The sequence below is a fragment of the Notolepis coatsorum genome (assembly GCF_963971535.1).
Source record: "Notolepis coatsorum genome assembly, chromosome: 17".
Lineage (NCBI taxonomy): Eukaryota > Metazoa > Chordata > Actinopteri > Aulopiformes > Paralepididae > Notolepis > Notolepis coatsorum.
The window spans coordinates 33,180,180-33,203,665 of NC_140181.1; the positions used below are offsets into that span (position 1 = coordinate 33,180,180).

General features: G+C 42.5%; 1 protein-coding gene across 1 annotated transcript in view; it reads right to left on the reverse strand.

The window, feature by feature from the left end:
• Window positions 1-23,486, reverse strand: part of mecp2 (methyl CpG binding protein 2) — a 60,099-nt gene that overhangs the window by 17,796 nt on the left and 18,817 nt on the right. The window contains exons 2-4 of the mRNA XM_084333404.1: window positions 10,569-10,752; window positions 7,669-7,916; window positions 5,054-5,247 (exon numbers count right to left, since the gene is read on the reverse strand). Of these exons, the coding sequence (XP_084189530.1) occupies window positions 5,054-5,247; window positions 7,669-7,916; window positions 10,569-10,622 (496 nt within the window). The 5' untranslated portion in view covers window positions 10,623-10,752. The remainder of the gene's footprint in view (window positions 1-5,053; window positions 5,248-7,668; window positions 7,917-10,568; window positions 10,753-23,486) is intronic.

A 23,486-nucleotide genomic window follows, 5' to 3' on the forward strand; every position in this document is an offset into this window, starting at 1 on the left:
ACCGATCTTCTTCCATCATTTAGTCGTCTGGTTCCTTCTCTGGAGCCAGGGGTGCTCCGTCCGAATGTATCTAGCCGTAGGCTGCTGACTTCTCTCGCCAGGAAGTCTGCTAGATCGAGGAGGTTCGGTTCGGGGCCATTCGGGTCTCGGTGGTCTCTCTGCCGCCTAAAACGCTCCTGTCGAGCGGGCGGCAGCTTCTCCAAGATCCTTTCCACATTTGAGTTGGCGTAAAGTTCATGCCTCCCCTTCTCTCTCTGCGCTCCCAACATCCCTACCAGGGACTGCACTCTGATGGACAGGTCGTCCAGTGCTCGATTGTCTATTGCTGGGGGTAAGCGGTCGATGTGTCGGATCTCCTGGATCACGTAATCCCATATGCGCCCATACCTCTGGTCCAATGCTACCAGCGCTGCTGTGTATGGGGTGGTGGAAGTCGCGTAGGCGAGCGCTATATTATGTGCGCGGGGTACCTTTAAGTGCTTCAGTAGGATGGCGTATTTGTGGCGTTCATCAAATACATCCACCAACATGGTCTCCAGACACATGCGGAGTTCTGTATACTGGGCCCGGTTCTCTTGGGTGAAGTCGGGTACCATAGGCGTGCCAATGTATGACGCTGACTGTGGATACATCGGCGAGCGTTGGGGGAGAGGCCTCCTAGGCGAGTCTCCTCCCGCACCTTGGTATGGGCTGGTACCGGCAGTGTACCATGGCCCGCTTGTCCAGGTGCTGTTCCTCGGTGCGGGTCGTGCGTCGTGCTCACCCGGGTATAGAGTCGGGGGTCTGTAGCGCAGCTCCGCGGGAGTATAGCCTGGGCTGTACCGGACCTCCTGGTCCGGTAGAGTACTGTGCTGTCGTCGGGCGTGGTTCTCCTCCTCTTCCTCTTCGTCTTCAGTTAGGTCATCCAGTGCTTGTAGTCTCTGGTTTAGCCTCTCCACAGGATATGCTGCTCCTTCCCGGTTGCTAGGTCTCGCTTGGACCGGTGGGGGGGAGGTGGTCTGTGGGGGGTATAGACCTCGTCTGTTGGTCAAGTTCAGGGTTGTTTACTCGGCTAGGGGATGCCGCCCTGGAGGTGTGTCTAGACGAGTTCCTGGAGCCTCTGGCGGAGGGAGAGGGTGTTGTCCGTCTGATCAGCTGTTCTATTAGTTGCGCTTGCTGTCTGTCGCGCTCTGCGTCCCGTAGAGCACCAGCAGCTGCTCGCTGGCTGTCTGCTCGGTCTCGGGCCACATTCTCTTCCCTCTGAATGCGTCTTATTTCTAGACGTATATGCTCTTCTTCGCTCCGCTGCTGGATCTGCAGTCGGTCGCGTTCAGCAGCGGCGTTCAGGCTGATGAGGAAGGCCTGCTGTAGGGTCCTCTCTGCCTCGCTGGGAGAAGGCGGTTGTATAGGGGAGCCTTCCCTCGGGGTACTCCTTGCGGAGCCTTGGAGCTCTATCTCCACGGTGCTCTCCCCGTCTTCTTCCGTGCCGAGTTCTCTCTCGGTAGCGTTGTATTCCTCCCGGGACTCATCGGGGACTACTTCTTCAGTACTGGCGGGGTGTGAAGTCATGTCTGGTTCCCACTGGTCCCCACCGTGAACTTGGTCAGTTACATTAGAACCCGTAGGGGCCTCTATGGTCGGGGTAGTCTGGGCGTTGGGGTTAGACATACTTTTACTTTCTAGTTTTACCGCGTTTACTGTTAGTAGAAGACTAGGTTGTTGACTGACAGCGTAAGCCTCTAAGTACTGAGGGAGCCGTCGTTCGCGCTGCGGGCGTTGGTTAGGAGGATCGTTTCGTGGAGTGTTCATCATAGGCCATTTCAATATTAATAACACTATATTAATATTACACTAATTACCCTCCGGCTCGAAGGACCAATTCTAACTGAGGGGTACAATTCCCTGACTGTATTACTAGATATGATACTTACTACCACTACCTTTGTACTTAATATTCGGCCACCCAGTACTCGGCATAAATATATTATGATGAACACTGTCACGTAGATGAAACGGATCCAACACAAATGTACGAATTAGAAATAGGTCTTTATTTCTACACAGCGATGGTGTGTAGAGCAAGCACTTAATCAAATCAATCACATTTATGAATGGGAATTAGTATGCACTTTTATGGCAAGAGTATTCGTCGGTATATCAATAGAGAATGTCCAATCTCTGAAGGCGCAGGTGGTACATATACGACCTGGAATAGTTAAGGAATAACAGCAATGATACTTTAATGATTATAGGCTGGATACACTAGGGGGGGTTAATCCGGTCGCTTGTAAGCCGACAGCAGTAGGAAGGGGGGGGGGGTAGAGTCCGGCTGCCTCATCCGGCCAAGGGTATCCCAGGTGAACCCACTGTAGTGCCGTTCAATGCGCCGGCGATCCTTGGACCGCAGATGAAAGCAGATGGACTCTTTGTGGGCCGGCGTCCTCCGGTCCACGGAGGAGAGACGTGAAGCGACCTCGTCTTGCAGAGCGTCTCCTCACCTTGCGTCCTCTCCAGGGGGGGGGTTCCAACACACGGCGGTGTCGGGGGTCTTTATCCATGGAATAATCAACGTATACAAAGCATAATCCGTGCCTGGGAAGGCGGGCTGTCGTCGGTAGAATAATCCGGTATACAGGTCCACTCGCTCGTCGGCTCTGGGGCTCCTCGGGTGCAATCTCACATGGGGTCGATCATCCTTGATAAGCAGCCAGTTTTCTGCCCGAAACGATGGGGTGCTGACTACGGTAGTATTCTCACCGCACGAAGCACTATATATTAACAGACTATTATTAGCTTAATAGACTACGTCCAACTCGACGATATAGTGCCAAATATGACTATTCAAATATTAATATACACGATGTCTCAATACCGATGGTAGGCCGAACTTGGCCTTACTCCCACACGTGGAGTCGCGGGGAGGCTTTACGTCTGTCACTCTATTGGAGGGTAAGAAACTGGACTGAAAAGGAAGTCCTACTTTAGTAGCGCAGTATATATACGCACTATGAACAAATAGTACCGTTAGTGGTGCGGTAGCCAGATTCCTACGCGGAACTAGGACTTGTTCGTACATGTTGAGCGGTACGTTTGAACTGGGTCTGGGGGGTATGGCAGCCTGGCACCAAGGTCTCGACCAATAGTAGAATGGAGACTATTATGGGATGTTCAGTAGGCTAGAATGGATATTCAATGCATATTGTACAAGGAATATACAAGGGATATCAGGGAATATTAGAGAATATACAAATACAATTAAATATATATATATAATAAATATATATATTCGGTTTAATCTGGCCCTTCACAACACAGGGGATATCAAACGATATACAAATACAATTAAATATATATATATAAATAAATATACATATTCGGTTTAATCTGATCCTTCACAACAGTCATAGTTGACCAGCAATCCCAGGCACACCTGTGTTTTGATGTCATTTCCTGCCTACCCTGGTATATAACCACCATTTTGTCTCATTGAACACTGCTAGCCAAACACTGACGAAGGAACAAATCAGTTCCGAAACATGTATGTTTCAGGCTGCCATTAAAACTTTTGAATCTGAGAGTGCTGGTCCGGCTTCCTGCTTTCTTCAACTTAATCTACGGGATTTCAGCACCCAGTGTCAAGATATTGTGAGCGCGGTCTAACTCAACTTTTGAGTCCCCCTACCTCCAATCTCCATCTCCAACCTCCTATCACCATCTCCTACCTCCTATCTCCATCTCCTATCTTCTACTTCCTAACTCCATCTCCTACCTCCTATCTCCATCTCCTATCTTCTACTTCCTACCTCCATCTCCTACCTCCTATCTCCATCTCCTATCTTCTACTTCCTACCTCCATCTCCTACCTCCTATCTCCATCTCCTATCTTCTACTTCCTACCTCCATCTTCTACCTCCGATCTCTATCTCCATCTCATATCTCTTATCTCTATCTCTATCCCCTACCTCTATGTCTATCTCCTACCTCATATCTCCATCTCCTACCTCTATCTCTTATCTATATCTCCTATCTCCATCAAATCAGTAAATAGTCTACTTTAATTCTAGTTGTCTATTGCTTTGGTACATTTCTCTTAACTCAAGACCATGCTCTCAAAAGCGTTAACACAGGCTGGCTAACTGTTATTCATTTATTTCATAACTTTACACAATTAACTCTGTTTAGATTATTTTCAGTACACGAGTATGGCGCTAATCATTTTAGCATTTTCTATTTACATACATGAAATGGTTAGCATTAGCTTTTCTATGCAAAACATTTGAGCTTATTATCAACAACCCCAATAGTCTGCTAGTTATCTTGACTAATCGGCTAACTAGCAGACAAAAATCTCTACTGCACAGGTAATTGAAGTGGGACAGGCCAACATTGAACTGCGCTGTAGTGTTTATATAGTTAGGGGAGGGGTTATGCTAATGCACTGTAGTTTTTATATAATGTTAGGAGAGGGGTTATGCTAATGCACTGTAGATTTGATATAGTGTTAGGGGAGGGGTTATGCTAATATATGATATATATATATATATAATATATAATAGTCTATGATATGTGAATAATAGGCTATATGACAGGTGAATATTAGTTTATATGACAGGTGAATAATAGTCTGTATGACAGCTGAATAATAAGTCTATATGACAGGTGAATAAGTAAGGGCGCAGCAAAGGTGTTCTAAACGCAGTGAAGGTCAATTATTTTGCGACAATGACCGAGTATAGCTATACATTATCCCACTTATTACAGGGCTAACTTACTAACAATATACATAATTCATTTTACACCATCGACAAGACGAGATCAAATGCAGACGCAGTTGTTCTGTTGCTCCTCTGTCATCGCCGGCAGGTGTGTGGACTTGATTGCACCTGATGTAGTGCAGCTGACCAATCACAATCAAGCATTTTGGCGAATGTTAAAACGCCATGTAATAATAGTCTATATGACAGGTGAATAATAATATATGACAGGTGAATAGTAGTCTATATGACAGGTGAATAATAGTCTATATGAAGTGAATAACTGATATACTGTAATGTTTAGTTTCACTAATGCCTACCTTTTGGCCGGCCACGCCCTCGTCCCGATGGTTTCACCACCTTGGGTTTCTTGGGGGGACGTTTCTCACGGCGGGAGGGGCTGCCACGCCCAGTGACGGTGAAGTCAAAGTCATTTGGGTCGGTGGTAGTGTTTCCAACCTTATGAAAGTAGGCAATGAGCTCCACCTTTGAACGAAATGCCTTCCCCTCAGAACTGGAAGAACAACACAGAACACAGAATTATCATCATCACATTATCATCATCATATTATCTTTATCACCACATTATTTAGGCACCCTTGCATGTTGTATGAGTCTGTTATGTATATAAATGTTAAATGGTATATGTGATGTGTTGTGATGTCATGTCACGTTTTGTATGATGCATGTATTAAGCATCACACTCCCCTACCCCCCTACAAGGACCACAATGGAAATAAGCTCTGAGCTTTTTGTGTGTCATCCTTGGCAGTATATCCTGACTGTGCTCTTCTGTCACATGTTTATTTTTTATATTGTCAAATAAAGTCATTCATTCATTCTACCCTCGCCACTTCCTGTCTCTGCTGTGCAGACGTCTCCCAACCGACCTGTAGGGGTCGCTGTCCACAATGTCCAATCCCCACCCATCGACTTCCACCCGCTGACTCTGCCAAATGAGCCAGTACGACGGCCGGCCCAAGCCGAAGGCAATGCTGAGACTGGGATTCGATACCGGAGTCTCTTGCATTGGTGACGAGCGCAATCTCCGCTACGCCACCCAGCCACACAATATCATTATTATAACCACATTATCATGATATTATCTTTATCACCACATTATCATCCTGATATTATCATTATTACCACATTATAATTATGATATTATCATCATCACCACATTATTATTATTATATCATCATTATGACCACATTATCGTCATATTATCATTATCACCACATTATCATTATGATATTATCATTATTGAGTTTATTGAGTTTATTAGGATCCCCATTAGCTGTTGCATGACAACAACTAGTCTTCCTGGGGTCCACACAAAACATTACATTCGACAAGACTTATCACAACATTATCATGATATTATCATTATCACCACATTATCATCATGATATTATCACTATCAACTAGGGGTGTAACGGTACACAAAAACCACGGTACGGTACGTACCTCGGTTTTGAAGTCAAGGTTCGGTACGGGTTTTCGGTACAGTGGGGGAAAGTTTGGCTTTCCATGTTCTACTCAGGGGTGATGTAGTGTGCAGTAACTAATTGTACTTGTAGGGCTGTCAACGAATATTCTATATTGAAATTAATAATCGACTTGTAATTTTTTTTTAAATTATAATAGATATATTAGATTGTGAAAAAAACAGCCCCCGGTGGGCGGTCGTTAGTCGTTAACATACAGTTGTATTCGTTCGGTACACTACACAGCCGTTCGGTACAGTACGGTACACACTGAAACGGTTTGGTTCGGTACGGATACGTGTACCTTTTACACCCCTACTATCAACACATTATCATTATTATATTATCATCATCTTATTATCAGTATCCAACCCACACATCAGACCAAAACAGATGCAATACCAAGCGGGACTCTTTTGCCTAGAGGTCGTCGTTTGACTGCATTACAGATTCTACCTTTAACACTTTAATCGCCGTTGACGCTGGACACGTCATTCCCCGCCATGCTCATTCTGCCGATGACGCTGGACAGCGTCTTTGATATCAATATTTAAAAAATCTGTGATCGAAATCATATTTCTCCCCCGGAGACATGAGATGTACTGGTGAGCCCCTATCAACTCTCTAATGGTTCAAGAGCGCCATCTGGTGGCCGATCGGCGGAGCGCCCAGGGAAGAAACAGGAAGTGAAAGCTGGTGCTCATTTCAATTTGGTCCGATCACTCGGTAATAGTCCCAGGACTCGAGCTGATCACGACGGATAGTGATCCGTTACCAATAACTCGATAAACAACATGATTTGGACGTATATACTATTATACAACCTGGAAATGGATCGGATATTTCGACATCCCATAATAGAAAAAATTCTGTTCCACGGAAGCTACGGTGAGTTTCAGCGTTATTTTGTAATGTCTTCTATACTAACTGCTCTAATGATCATATCACCCACACTAGATGAATGATATAACGTTGCCCACGGAATTATAAACGACCCCCCGCCCATCCGGTCAACATCAGATCATACATAGTAACTTCTAGAAGTACGTGCAGTTGAAATGTTTTATCTCGCGCCGATTGCTATCAAACTGTATACAATCATCAATATAATGCATTTAGGGCTATAAATCACGTTCTGGAGAAAGCTGCAGAAAACGATAAAAACATACTTATACTTTAGACTGTATTTTAGTATGAATATGTGAATGAAAAAGTATAACGTTGCTACACCCTGAACAATAGATATAGGACTTTGAATGGGCCATGGTAATGTCAATTTAGCAATACAATTTAAAAAGTTATAGCCCTGCAAAGAAGGGGAACTTCTCCATGTTAAATATGGCTGGCAAGGGATGGTAAATTATGAATTTAACCCCGGCGATCAAAGTGTTAAGAGCAACTGTATCAGCACATCAGTAATTTGTGATTATTGTGTCTGTTCTACTAACTTGATCAGGTAGACATCAAACTTTCCAGCGGAGCGTCCAGATTTCCTCTGTTTGAGTTTGCGTGTCCAGCCCTCGGGCAGCGAGGGGTCATCGTACAGTGGGCCTCTGTCCCGGATGACCGACCGCCGCTGTTTGGATGAACCGGCCGCCTCCGCCAGGCCCGAGCTCTCCCCGCTAACGGAGGGGTCTGCACTGGGCTCTGAGGGGCCTGCACTGGGCTCTGAGGGGCCTGCTGCCGGCTCCGACACCTACAAGGACAAAATCACTAATTTAAGGGAGGGTCCAGATTTATTAACACATCCTGCACCAAAAACGAGTTTACTCATTATTAGCCGCCAATCTAATAACGCCAACAACGAGTTTACTCGTTTTTATGATCGTTATTTCCTTTATTCGCTATTGGCATTCATAATTCATCCGGGAAGGCTCCGGGAGCCAGCTGGACCCTGTCTGATATTTCAACGCCTCAATACCGCCGCCTGGTGGATTTCGGGCGAGTTGCACTCCACTCTAAACCGGATGTGGTGCTCTGTGCATCGGGGAAAATCCTCCGGCAGAGATATCTTGTTATGTTGATCAAGACAAACACTAGAGTACATTTGATCGCTTTCGAGACGCAAGAATCAATATGCTTTCGGCGTTTATTGCGTCATACAAACGGAAAGTGAATATAGCAGATCGACATCAAATAATTGGAATTTCTTTTCTCCAGACGCATCGGCCACAGGTAAGAGGAATCTAACGTTAATTCCAGCTTGATTGTCCATTTATTTCATTGCAATCCATCTGCTCAACGTATGATGTCTTACTAAGGATTGATTGATTTTATTGTGGATTAGAGACATCATCCAAGGGATAAAAACATGATAAAATGCAAGCACTTATTTCCATCATGGTCCCTGGTATTAAAAAACAGGACATACATCAACATAAAACATCATAAAAACATCAACATAAAACAGCATCATAAAACATTAAGATACAATATGCATATACAGTTGAAGATAAAAGAATAATAAATAAATATGCACTCTCTTTCCTATGCCGATAGCCATGATCGTACATGCTTTTTGAAGCCAGTTAACCCGGGGGCCTGTTTAATGCTGCTGGGCAGGCTGTTCCACAGAACTGCAGCTGAGTAAAGGAAGGTCTGCTGGCCGTAGGAAATGAGTTTAAATCTAAATGGAACTATGTTTGTGTCTCTACCTCTGGTTTCATGGCTATGGTTGTTTTTTACATACTGAAAGTAATTTTGAAGGTAACTTGGCACCTCCCCTTTATAAATTCTATATACTAGGCATAGCTTTATCATTGATACTCTTTTTTTCCACCCTGAGCCACCCCAGGCTGTTGAAGTGGGGCTGGTCTAGGTGAGTACAAGTGGGGAGCTGCAGGACTATCCTAACTAGATTGTTCTGGGCAGTTTGAAGTCTAGTTGCTGGGGGCACTGTCATACCAGGTCAAGCAAGCATAGTCAAAATGACACTGAACCAGTGCCCCTGCAAGTGCTCTAAGAGCTTTTCTGTCTAGGTATTTTGAGTTTCTAGCTAGGAATTTTATTCTGTTGTTGACCTTGGCTATAACTTTTTTCACCATGCTTTCCCCTGAGAGTGTGTTTTCTAAAGTACACCCTAGATACACCACTGATTTGGTACTGGAAAGCCGTTACTGACAATCAAGGAATCATAAATGACCCCCCCCCCCCTTTTCCTTCACGCATGATGGAGCATAATGTATACCGAGCATATGCATTTGAACCTTTAATATAGTGTGTATAGGAACGAAACGCCAATCGATTATGTGTAATATGCGTCGGGCCTATAACTCGCGTTCTAGGAATTACTGCTATACACTCCAAAAACATACTTATATTCACGACGGTACTAACACAACAATGTATGAATGGAAAAATATAACGTTCCCACATCCGGAACGATAGATAGCCGATGTTGAATGGGCCATAGCAATGTCGATATAGCTATAATATTTAAAAAGTTATAGCCCTGCAAAGAAGGTGAACGACTCCATAGGCTTACAGCACTGGCAGAGAGTGGTATAAGATGGGCATACTGTGTGGCACAAAATGTGTTAAGAAGGAGAGGAAGGGGGCGCCCCAGTGGCGAACCACATAACGCGCTGAGTCGCGGCACGGCCGACCCGGGTTCGATTCCCGAACCCGTCGTTATTTGTCGAATGTCTTCCCCCCACTCTGTCTCCCGTTTCACCTCTCTCTACTGGACTGCCCAGTAGAATAAAGCGATAAACGCTAAAAAAAAATCTTAAAAAAAAAAGAAAAAGGAGAAGCGTTGAATGTCGTCAGCTAGGGCTGACCCCTATTAGTCGAATAGTCGACTAATCGATCGAAAGGAGCCGTAGTCGACTGCCAACATCTTAGTCGAATGCAAAATATATATATATATATATATATATTTAATTTTTTATTTAATTTCCAAAAGAAAAGAGGCCTAGAATCGTGGCTAACACTAATGGCACGCATACCAGAGGCTAACTGCCTAAGAAAACAGGCACAGAGGCACTGAAAGAGGATCCATCAGTGGACCAATTGCATGCTTTCGCAGAAGAAGCCTTCCGTCGACTCCTTCAGACATTAAGCACCCCCACAGCCCAAGTGGAATGATAAAAAAATATATATATATTATACTTTTCTTTCTTCTTTTTTTTCATAGTCGACAAATTTTGGCGACTACAAATCGACTATACAAATCCTTAGTCGGGGACAGCCCTATTCAGTAGTGAGTCTCTGTCATATCTAATGTAGCAGGCTACTAGAGGTGAAAACTATACAAAAAGACACAGAAATAGGCAAAAAGCTGCTACAGTAGATGGTTGAGGAGTACAAGTCACGGCAGCCATACGCAGCTCCATCTTGTGGTGAATACCTGTGTCGGTGGCTCCGCCCCTGGCTGTGTCTGCAGCCCTGTGAAAGGGGGCATGGCTGAAGCTGTAGGCTCCGCCCCTCTCTCTGCATGACGGCGCTCTTTGCGAGCCTTCTTGGATTTACTGTGGGACTTTTGTCTCTCTCTGGGCCGGGCTGGCCCCTCCTCCTCATCGCTCTGTTCCTCTCTAGGAACAGATCAACACATTAACAGGTTATAATTACAATCCATATCTCATCTAACCACACTGTCTGGAAGTCCATGTTGGTGGCAGCCGGACAAACAAGCTACAAACTATGGGTCGCGACCCAAAGTGGGGTCGCGGGTAGGTGACTAATTAGTACATTGGCAAAAAAAACAAAAATCAGATCGAGTTTTCCACCCGGCAGCTGTGTGTATTTGCCATGTCTCGCCCCTTCATCAATGGAGGCCGACACACGTAAAACAACACATTGGCAGAGAAATGTGCTGATGATGAGCTGTAAACTCCGTTAGTGGCACTCCAGGATAATCAGTGGAGATATGGGGGTATTTACTCAGCTTGATGGCTTTTTGTAGGAACATAATGCAGGAGGCGCTCAATGATCTTTTGTGCGACGAGCTACTGAAAGTCAAGTTCACTGGACAGGCCCTCGCAAAGTTCTGGATATCAGTCCGGAACGAGTATCCAGTGTTGTGTAATGCTGCGCTGATAAAGCTTGTCCCCTTTGCATCAACATACCTCTGTGAGGGTGGATTTTCAGAGTAGAAGCGGATCTCTGCAAGCGCACGTGACGTGAGCGCATTTTCTTTTCATGTTCTGGCAACATATTTTGGCTAAATATGCCTCGTTTTATAAATGTGAAACAATTCCATTGCTTTTGTTGATAATATTCATTCATTTTTTTTTTTTTTTTAACTTTGACCAGTCAGCTGATTTTTTCGCGTTTATCGCTTTTTCTGGTCAAGTATGACCGACAGAAACAGGTTGAATGGGGGTATAGATGGGGGGAAAGACACTCTGAGAAAGTACGGCTTGTCCGGGAGTCGAACTCGCTACCCCAGATCCGTGACGCGCACGGTTGTCCCCGACGCCGAAATAGCGTTCGAGGTAAGCGGTGAGCTACTGGAGCTCCCTATATATTCATTCATTTCATTGATAATAGTGCTGTAATTTCATTTTCTAAACAACATGTGCTTTTATTTTGATATTCCTTACGTTGAAATTACGCGATACATTAAGTGTGGGGTCGTAATATCGGTATCGGGCCGATATTAAAAAAATATATATATATTTTTTAATATTTTTTATTTAACATGTTTTGGTCTAAATATCAGTAATTCCTGAAAATAAATTACAAAAGTAAAAATAAATTGTGTTTTGGAAAATAGCTCTTTATTTGATTATCATAAAAAAGTGTTTTCTATACAGAGATATCGACATCGGTAAATATCGGTATCGGCCAGAACAGCAATATTAATATCGGTATCGGCCACAATTTTCACATCGGTGCATTACTAGGTCGTGGTATAAAAAAGTTTGAGAACCCCTGGTCTAGGCAATCCAGATTAAAAGTATAACCACACCTCTATGATAAAAACAGAGGGAACAATACACATCTAAAAAGTTTATTTCATAAACACCTCCAAAGCAAATATGTTGGTTAATTTCATGCTATATGTTAAGCTACACATACACAGATACACTTGCGTATATATGAAAAAATATGATTTTAAGACCCAACATTAGATTACTGTAACTGAAAAGTGTTCTCATTTGAAAACAACTCTGCATGTCCATTAAAGGCACATATTAGTTTAAGCCGGTGTATTTAGTTCAGCGCAGCTTTAGGACCTGGGCACTATACTAGTTACTGAGAACTAGCTAGTTACTTAGGGGAGCTAATGTGTAAATTCAGTAGTAGTTAACTTGTCATACAAAGTGAGTGTTAGTGTTAGCCAGCGGTTTGTTGTTGTTTTTATTATAACCCAGTGGTAACTTTCTGTTAAGAATAATTGTCGGTCAATAAAGTGCCTGAAGAGAAGTCAAACTGCCTCATTCTTCACAGATCGCCAGAGTATGTTTTCAACAATGGGATTGGGAATGAATATTTTAAACGTTATTGTTTCATCATTGGCAACAATTTATTTAGTCTTTTACTTTCAAATACAGTTAAATTAACTTACTCTAACCTAACCTAAAGGATACATTGAAAAAAAATAGGGACAGTGCAGAGTTAAGCTAGTGTTAAATGCTGGCAAATCAAAGTTTATGCTCTTCTCAAATGGGAAGAGACTCCCAGCTGATCTTCCCACACTTGTTACTGCTGGAGGGACTGACATCGAAAGGGTTGCTTCCTACAAATATCTAGGCATTACAGTGGACGAGAACCTTACGTTTAAATCTCACATAGACAAACTTGTGTCAAAGCTGAAGCTTAAACTCAGCTTCTTTTTCAGAAACAGGTCCTGTTTTTCACTTAAAGTGAGAAGTCACCTGATCTCGACCACCTTCTTACCACTACTCGATTATGGTGACTTACTCTATATGTATGCACCTGATCAGTACCTTAGAAAGCTTGATACTGTGTACCATTCTGCCTTACGCTTTGTCACGGGATGTGGAAATCGAGTGCACCATTGCACCCTATATACCATTGCAAGTTATCCATCTCTACAAATACGACGATTTTCTCGATGGCTCTCTCTGGTGCACAAAGCTCTGCTTAAACTGGTTCCCTCGTACCTAAGTGTGCTTCTGTGCACAAAGCAATATAAGTATGCCCTTCGTTCTCAAGCTGTTCTAACACTGGAAGTTCCCCATATGAGAACTGAATTGGGAAAAAGGGCTTTTAAATATGCTGCTCCTTCATCTTGGAACAAGATACAGGAGGACCTAAAATTACCAGGACTGGTCACCCTCGGAGAATTCAAAGCCATTTTAAAATCCTACAAACTCAGTTCCCTTGGTCAGTGCAACTGTGTTTGATCATTTGCCTGTTTGATAACTTGCCTGAAATTGGAGCTTGATGTAAATGTTTTATCTGTATTTTATTGTGATGTTCTTTTTTATGTTGAAACTTTCTGCTGCCTTGCTTGGCCAGATCGCTCTTGAAAAAGAGATTTTAATCTCAATGATGCTTATCTGGTTAAATAAAGGATTTGATTGATTGATTGAGAGTGCAGACCGAGAAACATCAAAAATGTTAGCTAGAAGGGCGGCTTGTGGGAGGCAAGAAACAGCGTTCGAGACAGGGGAGGGTTGAATTGGATGATACGAAATTGGGATGGGAGAAAAATTGAAAATGGGAGAAAAAGTGGATAAAAAAAAATAATTTAGCTAGATATTAGCCCATTGGTCCCTTGCAAAAGCGTACTTTTTTTTGCTAATGGCCATATAATGTGTTTTGAAAATAAGCAGGGTTTAACTATTTGGCAAGACCCCTAGACTGTCGTCATCATGGCATCCACTTTGGGAAAGCCTGCCCTAGTAAGCTGCATTACATTTTATCCACTAACAAAGCATGTTATTTAATTTTCTTGCTATGTTTTCCCATGTGAAGGGCAGCCAATAGGGCACGTCCTCTCATTTTCGACAGTCAATAGGGCACTTTAGCATGACGTTTTTCAACCGTGGGGGCACCAGGGGTGGCAATTGCCAGTGGCTCTCACTGTCTGCTGCAGGGAGCCGTGGAGCTGGGTCAGGATCTTTGTTATTGCACTATGCAGTATTTATACAGGAACACTCCAGAGACATTCTGGATGAAAGCATTCGACTAAGAAAAGGAAACTGAATGCGCGGATAGGTTGTTGTCCCTGGAGGTTTCGGTTGCCAAAACCTCATCATTGTTTCCAAACAGTAAAAGGGTCTACACAAGATAATAAATACAATGCTAAATATACTAGAAATGACAACGATACAATGCTAAGAGCTAGACAACAGTAGAATGCTCCAAGGCAGGGGTTCCCAAAGTGGGGGTCGCGATGATGAGCCGCCGTGGGGGGGGGGGGGGGGGGGGGGGTCGCCAGATGATTAAAAAAAGTTTTTTATTTTTTATTTTTTTGCAGCCAGGCCACTGCACTTAGAATCAGGCCAGGCCAATAGTTAGATAACCTAGGTGGGGAACAACCAGGAGATCACTGCAATCCACACAAGTTGGAGAACTGTCTCTCTCTATCTCTCTTGCTCACACACACACAAAGGGAGCCGCTCCCTCTGGGAGATAAGAGTGGCAAGTGGCCCCCCCCACCCCCAATCCCTATACCCAACCCCCCTCCCGCGTGTACGCCTGGCGCCTATGACAGCAGCCGACTAGTACGTGTGCTGGCGAGGGGGAGCCTAAGGGCATGCGTCCACCTACCTCACATTTCCAGCTGAAAAACGCTGGCAGTGCGCCGGTAGTTTTGGGATGAAGCACATCTTGTAGCGAGATAATAGAGAGAAATAAATCTAGCGACAGCCATCTTTTTATCGTGTTTTACTGCCACGGTTTTGCACATATAGCATATTTTACTACACTTTATTGTATATTAATTATATATATAGTTATTGCCTGACACCACAGTTCGCCCTTTGCTTTTTATTAGCTTTTTATTAGTGTATTCGTGTAGTTATTATTAGTGTATTTGTGCCGTCTCTTGTGGGTAGACAGGCAGGCAACTCCGGTGTCGGGTTACAAACAGAGTGGTAGATATGATAGGCTATGATTGGTTGTCTGAAAAGACGCCCAGCGCATCACTCTGAAAAGTTCAGAAAGTTTCAACTTTAAACGCTGGGTGCGGCCGCACAAAAGCACTGAAAAAAGAAGCCGACTGCAGCGCATACGCTCCCTCCCCATTGGGATCTATTGACAAAAGACAATTGCGCCCAGAAATATGCGGCAGGTGGATCCAAGCCCTAAGACTGTCTCATCACCAAAGTGCTATCCCCCAAATCCCTGCCCCTCCCGTTGACAATCTTTCCTCCTTCCCTCCCGCCTGGCGCAACGACACCCCGGTGTTGCTGCAGCCGGCAATCGCATATGGTGTCTCAGGCATTCTGTAGTCGACATGTGTCAACAAATGTACATGCCTGTTTGAATTTATGTTGTGCCGTTGTTACTGTAAAAATGTAATGATTGTGATATGATGTTAATGAGACGATGAGCTGTATGTGTATGTCACTGGAATTTCCCCAAGGGGATCAATAAAGTACCTATCTATCTATCTATCTATCTATCTATCTATCTATCTATCTATCTATGTGATTGGTGGAGGCGGGACCCTTACAAAAAACAAAAAATCCATCAAAATCAGTGTTGTTGCTAATCATACATATGCTAGCCTGTTTTTTAACAATAATTTGTGATGCCATCACAAACACTGGCATTTAAAGGATACAAATTTAAAAAAAATGCCTACACCAGAATGCAGGAAATGAAGTCTTTGTAACTAAATGTCCTGGTGGGGACCCCCGCTTAAAAAGTGGCCTGACTGGGGCTATATTTCGCACTATATTTCCTGGCCTGAATGATTTCCCCAGTCCGGCCCTGGTTAAAAGCCTCCAATGCTTGTGTGTGTGCGTTTGAACCATACATTTCCAAAACAAAATTACCTCCTATAATAGTGGGGGTCGCGGCTCTCTGACACTGTTATTTCGGGGGTGAGCGGCCTGAAAAGTTTGGGAACCACTGCTCCAAGGGACAATATAGTAAGGGACAATAAAACCACAGTAAAAGACAATGCTAGTGTGCCAGTGGGTTCTCTTTCTTTTTGTGGGTTTTACTCATCAGGATGATAGCGAAAGAAGTTAAGCTATAGAACTAAGAGATCCTGCCCCCAGAGACCATAGGTCCACAATGTTTTTAAATTTTTTTTTACCAGAAATGTGTTGGAATTAAAGGTGTCCAATCGAATCTTTGACCACTAGTTGATGAAATTGGCACTATAGAGCACAGTAAAGTGGTCCCCGAAAATTGTGTATCACATGTTCTTCCAACACGAGGACACAAGCACACCACGAGCACCGGGGGTGACATAGAACACAAAAACATGTAAACATGCCCTTGTGCTTCCATTTGATCGGTCTATATGATCTTCCTTGAAATAATAAGCTGACTGCCTGTCAATCAAAGGAGGTTGGACTCATTACAACTTCGCCAAAACTGAAAGTGAAATTAAACACAGATGGATGTAGACATTGCAAGAGCAAAGAAAACTAAAATAATTTACTTTGTAGATATTATATGAGGTAGGAACTGTATTCAGCTTGTAGACTACTATAGAACAACAACAAAGAAGTTTGTCTATTTGGGTGGAATGTAAATACAAACCTTTAAAGTATAATGTTCCCATAAATGCAAATTCTCAAGTCAAATGCGGCGCTTGAGTGACAGTACAGCTTAGGAGCTGTCAAGTGCAACCACTGTCTGTCAGCCACCAACCAGTTCAGAGACACAGCCTGGCAGCTAGGCACATGGCCAGAGCCAGACTACAAGACAGAGTACTGCTGTCTCTCATGTCAATCTGACATTTTAAACCATGGTCCTCAAGCATTGCCTATGGTTAGCCCTTTTCACACAGAACTCACGGCATTATACCACAATATGGATTCTCTTTTTCCCCCCAATCTGGCGGCTTTGGGTTGTTCAGACAAAAGTGATAGATCAGTCAGATAGATGGTGACGCAGCATGGATAGAATAGACGCAGCGCAGATAGAATAGACGCAGCACGTTCTGAAATAGGTCTCCAAAGGCGCACACACGCAATGAAAGACATTATCAAATTGACGTGCATAACTCACAATTAGTTAAGACAAGCTTTCTTTAGGCTTTTGAAAATGTAGGAGAGACCTTGCTGGTAACGGAGCAGACCATAAGAGAGGAACCTCCAAATCGCGGGTCTTTTTTTACTAGTCCAGGGCAGCCTGTTTACTTTTTTTTGTCTTTTCACGTTGCATTTTAAGGGGAACTCCAACATTTTGGGAAATTAGCTTATTTAACATCTTCCCTGGAGTTAGACAAGAAGATACATACCTTTTTTGTCTCTGTGCGTGCATTTTAGCTTTATAGACGCTCCGTTAGCATAGCTTAGCTTCATCACTGGAAGTGAGGCAGGACAGTAGCCTTACAGTGCCTTACAGTGTATTGCAAGGTCTGACATTGACCAAATTTGATATGCATGACCTTGGTGGGCTCTAGGTCAACTCCTGAAAAGGGGGTCAATGTCAGACCTTGCAATCAAAAGTTAGGGGGCGCACTGAAATTATGGCAAGGGTTATTAGCCCCCTAACTTTTGATTGCAAAGTCTGACATTGACCCCCTTTAGACCCCTTTTAGACATAAAACATGTAGCCTAGCCTATTATTATTATTATTATTATTATTATTATTATTATTATTATTATTATTATTATTATTATTATTATTATTATTATTATTATTATTATTATTATTATTATTATTATTATATAATGTGGTCAGTGTTTGTTCTGTTCATGCAACAACTGATAGTTAGACTAAGCAATATTCCCACAGGTTGGTAGTTTTAGCATTTTCTCACATTGCCTATTATTTTGATTATATACATAATACATACATATTAACACTTTGGTCGCCAGGCTTATATTCTTAATATACCATCCTCCGCCAGCTCTATTTGTCTATGGAGAAGTTCCCCTTCTTTGCAGGGCTATAACTTTTTAAATTGTATTGCTAAATTGACATTACTATGGCCCATTCAACATCAAGTATCTATTGTTCAGGGTGTAGCAACGTTATACTTTTTCATTCACATATTCATACTAAAATACGGTCTAAAGTATAAGTATGTTTTTATCGTTTTCTGCAGCTTTCTCCAGAACGTGATTTATAGCCCCAAATGCATTATATTGATCAGGGTTCGAAATTAACGGGGGCTCGGGGCAAAATGCCCTTGAAAATGGACAAAATGCCCTCGAAAATCAGTTAAGGGGGGCAGAAAATGCCCCCGACAGTTTACTAATTATATATATAATTATTAAGGCTGTCGAAGTTAACGCGATATTAACGCGTTAACTCCCGATTCTATTAATGCCACAATTTTTTTTAACTCAAGATTAACTAAAAAAAAATTAAATATATATATATATATTTTTTTTACTAGACTTCACTCAGGTGTATTATTGATGCTCTCATTGATACTATGTTTGTTTCTGAAGTGTGTGTGTGTGTGTGTGTGTGTGTGTGTGTGTGTGTGTGTGTGTGTGTGTGTGTGTGTGTGTGTGTGTGAGATATAGAGAGAGAGGGGTGAGAGATGAGGAAGGGGCAAGAGAGAAAGAGAGCTGGGAGAGTGTGTGTGAGGGAGAGAGGGGGGTGTGTGATTAATCAGCCCTTGTGTGTGTGAATGTAACAAGTTCCTAACGTTTTCTTTCCCCTATTATTTCATGCACACTTTATTCATTGTTTTAAATTATTATTTTCTTTTAAGTTATTTTGTGCATCACTCTGTTTTGAATTTGATGCAAATTTGCAATGCATGAGGGTCATCCTTTTGTGTTAAATGGCTGCATAAAGCAAGCATTTGTTGACTCGCATGTTGATAAGAGTATTAAAACTTGGAACTTGAAAAAGATCTGTTTAAGGTATAAAAAAAATTTGATTAATTTGCGATTAATCGTGAGTTAACTATGGACAATCATGTGATTAATCGAGTTAAATATTTTAATCGTTTGACAGCACTAATAATTATATATATGATCTACAGTGCGAGCATTTCCCTTGTATTTGCCCCTAATAATATGTGTGTGTGCGCGACCCGGAAAAATCATTTACTCGAGACGAGTGACTATTACAAAACAGCTCCGCTGTTAATAGTCCCACATTACACAAGGCGCATAAACGTCCAATCACAGTAGCGCCCGAAAACAAAGTCACGGTACCGGCTTAGGCAAGTTATACATTCAGAATCAGACAACGCAAAAAAATCAGCCAGCCATGAAGCCCATTCATTTTTATTTTGAGCAAAAGAGAGACGAGGAGAAAGAGGAATCCGGCTGACATGGTTTTTTGAAGTGATATTCGCACGTGTTTTTGCGGGTCCAGTCCCCACGGTATGTTGACAGAATTCGCAAAACACCTTATCGACTGAAGCATAAAAGTCATTAGGATACTGCTCTGCTCTGAATTTAGGGCTTAGTGGGGAATTTCTTCCGACGTTAACGTTAACGACGCACCGAAGCAGCTAGACGCTTGGACATTTCTCCGTGTTGTGTGTAACACGCAGCGGTCCCCGCCTCCCTAGCTCCTTGCAACAACCGTTCCACCCAAAAACGGAATTTCTATTTCATAATGAATTAAAGAATTTTATAAAGAATTTTCAATGTTCTGTCATCTAATAATATATTCCATTACCTTTCCTATCTGTATCAAAGTCAAAATGTTGGTATCATAACAACACTACAACATACAAAAGCAGCTTGACAACCGATATCCTTTGCGTTTGATTGATTGAAAACTTTATTAACAGATTGCAGAATGGGTACAATACAGTACAGCTCAATACACACAATTGTTAAGGGGGTGCAGACCAGAGAAAGACTTTCATCTTGTTTACATCAGGGTCCCCCATTTTCAATTCATAGTGTGCACACACACAGTATAATATGCATGTGATAAATAGTTAATAAACTCTGTGTTACTTGAACAATTTTCACTGTGCTCCTAAATTTCTTTGTGTGCTCCTAAATCTTTATTTAGATTTTATTTATTAACATTTTATTTAGGAGCACATGTGCTCCTTGGGAAAAAGGTTAGCGTAGAGCCCTATATATGGAGACATTAACATTACATTATCAAACATAGGGACGAAGACTGTAAAAAAAAGTGTCAACAATGTTTTATAATCCTTATGTTAATTTTCATCATAAAAATTCAGTGCCCCCGAAATACAAAAAAAGCCCCCGAAAATCAATTAAGGGGGGCAAAAAAAAGCCCTTGATTTTTTTTTTTATTTCTAACCCTGATATTGATGATCAAATACAGTTTGATAGGAATCTGCGCAAGATAAAAAATTTCAAATGGATGTGCTTCTAGAAGTTACTACTTATCATCTGATGTTGACCGGATGGGGGGGGGGGGGGGGGTCGTTTATAATTCCGTGGCCAACGTTAGATGATTCATCTAGTGTGGGTGATATGATCATTAGAGCAGTTAGTATCGAAAACGTTAAAAAATAACGCTGAATCTTACCGTAGCTTCCTCATAGCGTTGGGCGATGAGCGTGGAACAGAAATATTCCTATTATGGGATGTAGAAATATGCGATCCATTTCCAGGTTGTATAATAGTATATACGTCCAAATCATGTTGTTTATCGAGTTATTGGTAACGGATTGCTATCCGTTGTGTCTAGCTCGAGTCCTGGGACTATTACCGAGTGATCGGACCGAATTGGAATGAGCACCAGCTTCCATTTCCTGTTTCCGCTCTGGGCGATCCGCCGATCGGCCACCAGATGGCGCTCTTGAACCGTTGGAGAGTTGAGAGGGGATCAACAGTAGATCTCATGTCTCCGGGGGAGAAATATGATTTCGATCACAGATTTTTTAAATATTGATATCAAAGACGTGGTACGGCGTCTTTGGCAGAATGAGCATGGCGGGGAATGACGTGGTACGGCGTTTTTGGCGACCATAGTGTTAAAACATGTACCCTATTATTATTATTATTTCATGTGCATGGGTTGGCAAGCTAACCACCATAGAATTAACCACATCATGAAAACATCAACCCCCTATCCCACAATGTCGGGATGTCACTTACAGAAGCTGGGGCAAAACTACCCCGACAATTTCTCTATACCTGAAGGCGGCAGAATGCTGCATCGAATTTGACCCCTGTTGTGGAATATTTCAAATGAGCCATCGACAGTGAACTGTAGAAATCAGATCGAGTCATTTGTTTATAAAAACATAGAACATGGTTTAATATCTGTGCTTCCACAGAGATCAGTTTGTAGAGCGACACAACATGTTAACACACAAGCGTCTGACCAAAAAGTGACCAAGAGGTCTGGTCAGACGTACATTAATACACAATTGAAAGACATAACACTAGACATTCAGATATGACTGAAAGGTAAACAAAATGGGCCCAGTTAGGGAAATCCTTTGTTATTTACATTTACATTTACATTTAGTCATTTAGCTGACGCTTTTATCCAAAGCGACTTACAAGTTCTGTACGACAAGCCATCAGGAAGGGCACAACTCTATCAGCTGAGCAACAATGTTCAATGTTATGGCTTAGCTAGGGAGATATATAACCTTAGCTACAGCTCCCACACTGGAGTCCTTAAAGAGACACACACATTATACTAGTTGGTCATATTGAACCAGTCAAGCTGTACAAAGATAGAATATGTATTTTCACACAGCACAGATGTATAGATAACATTCCCATCACACCCCCCATTCCGTGTTTGTTCCTTTCACACAGAAAGGCATGCCGGCATAATAGAGTACGATTCGCAGCTTTAACGGGAAGTTGATTCATGTTGTAACAAGGCCCAGCATGTATTGACTAATCAATGGACTAGTTCCAACTAGTTGTGTCGTTCTGTAACATAGGAAATGCTCAAATAACCGTGTTTTTCTGTTTGTATATAGTTGCAACGTGCATGTTATGGTGTGGATTTGCTGCCTGTCTGAAGCTTCTCTCCCACGCACCCACCCCCTCCTAATGTACAGTCCCCTCCCCATCATATGTATATACTCTGTCAGGATCTATGAGTAACAGTACTGTATATTTGAATACTGTATATGTCACAAATGTATCGGTACTAAATACCTATATGTCCCTATGCCATAAATGTCATGTATGTTGAGTATGTCTTAAATGTCAATATGAAATGAAAATGGGGGACCCTGATGTAAACAAGACAAACGTCTTTCTCTGGTCTGCATCCCCTTAACACTTTAAGTGCCGAAAGACGTGTTTAGGCGTCCTTCCCCGCCATGCTCAAGTTGCCGAAGACGCCGTAACTCGTCTTTGATATCAATATTTCAAAAATCTGTGATCGGATTCATATTTCCCATCCGCTGGCCTGAGACCCACCAAAAAGCCCCACTGAACCCTCTAGCGGTTCAAGAGCGCCATCTGGTGGCCGATCGGCGCAATCGCCAAACAGGAAGTTACTTGGACGATGTGCTGTTCACCCATATTACTTCCGGGCACTCGGTATAGGTCCCGGCACTCTAGCTCGTCACAATACATAGCGATCCGTTGCCAATAACTCGATAAACAACATGATTTGGACGTATATACCATTATACAACCTGGAAATGGACCGGGTATTTCAACATCCCATAATAGGAAAATGTATACTCCACGCTCATCGCCCAACGGCGCGAGGAAGATACGGTAAGATTCAGCGTTATTTTTCAATGTCTTCTATACTAACTGATCTGATGAACATATGACCCACATTAGATGAATGGTATAACGCTGCCCACGGAATTATAAACGCCCCCTCGGCCATCCGGTCAACATCAGATGACGTGTAGTAACTTCTAGAACCATGTCCAGTTGGAATTTTTTATATCGCGCCGATTGCCATCAAACTGTATTTCATCATCAATATAATGCATTTGGGGCTATAGATCACGTTCTGGAGAAAGCTGCAGAAAGAGATGAAAACATACTTATACTTTAGACCATACTTTAGTATGAATATGTGAATGAAAAAGTTTAACGTTGCTTCACCCTGAACATTACATATAGGACATTGAATGGGCCCTAATAATGGCAATCTAGCAATATAATCTAAAAAGTTATAGCCCTGCAAAGAAGGGGAACTTCTCCATAGACAAATAGAGCTGGCAACCCATGCATGGTCATGAATTTAACCTCCGGCAGTTAAAGTGTTAACAATTGTGTGTATTGAGCCGTACTGTATTGTACCCATTCTGCAATCTGTTAAATAAAGT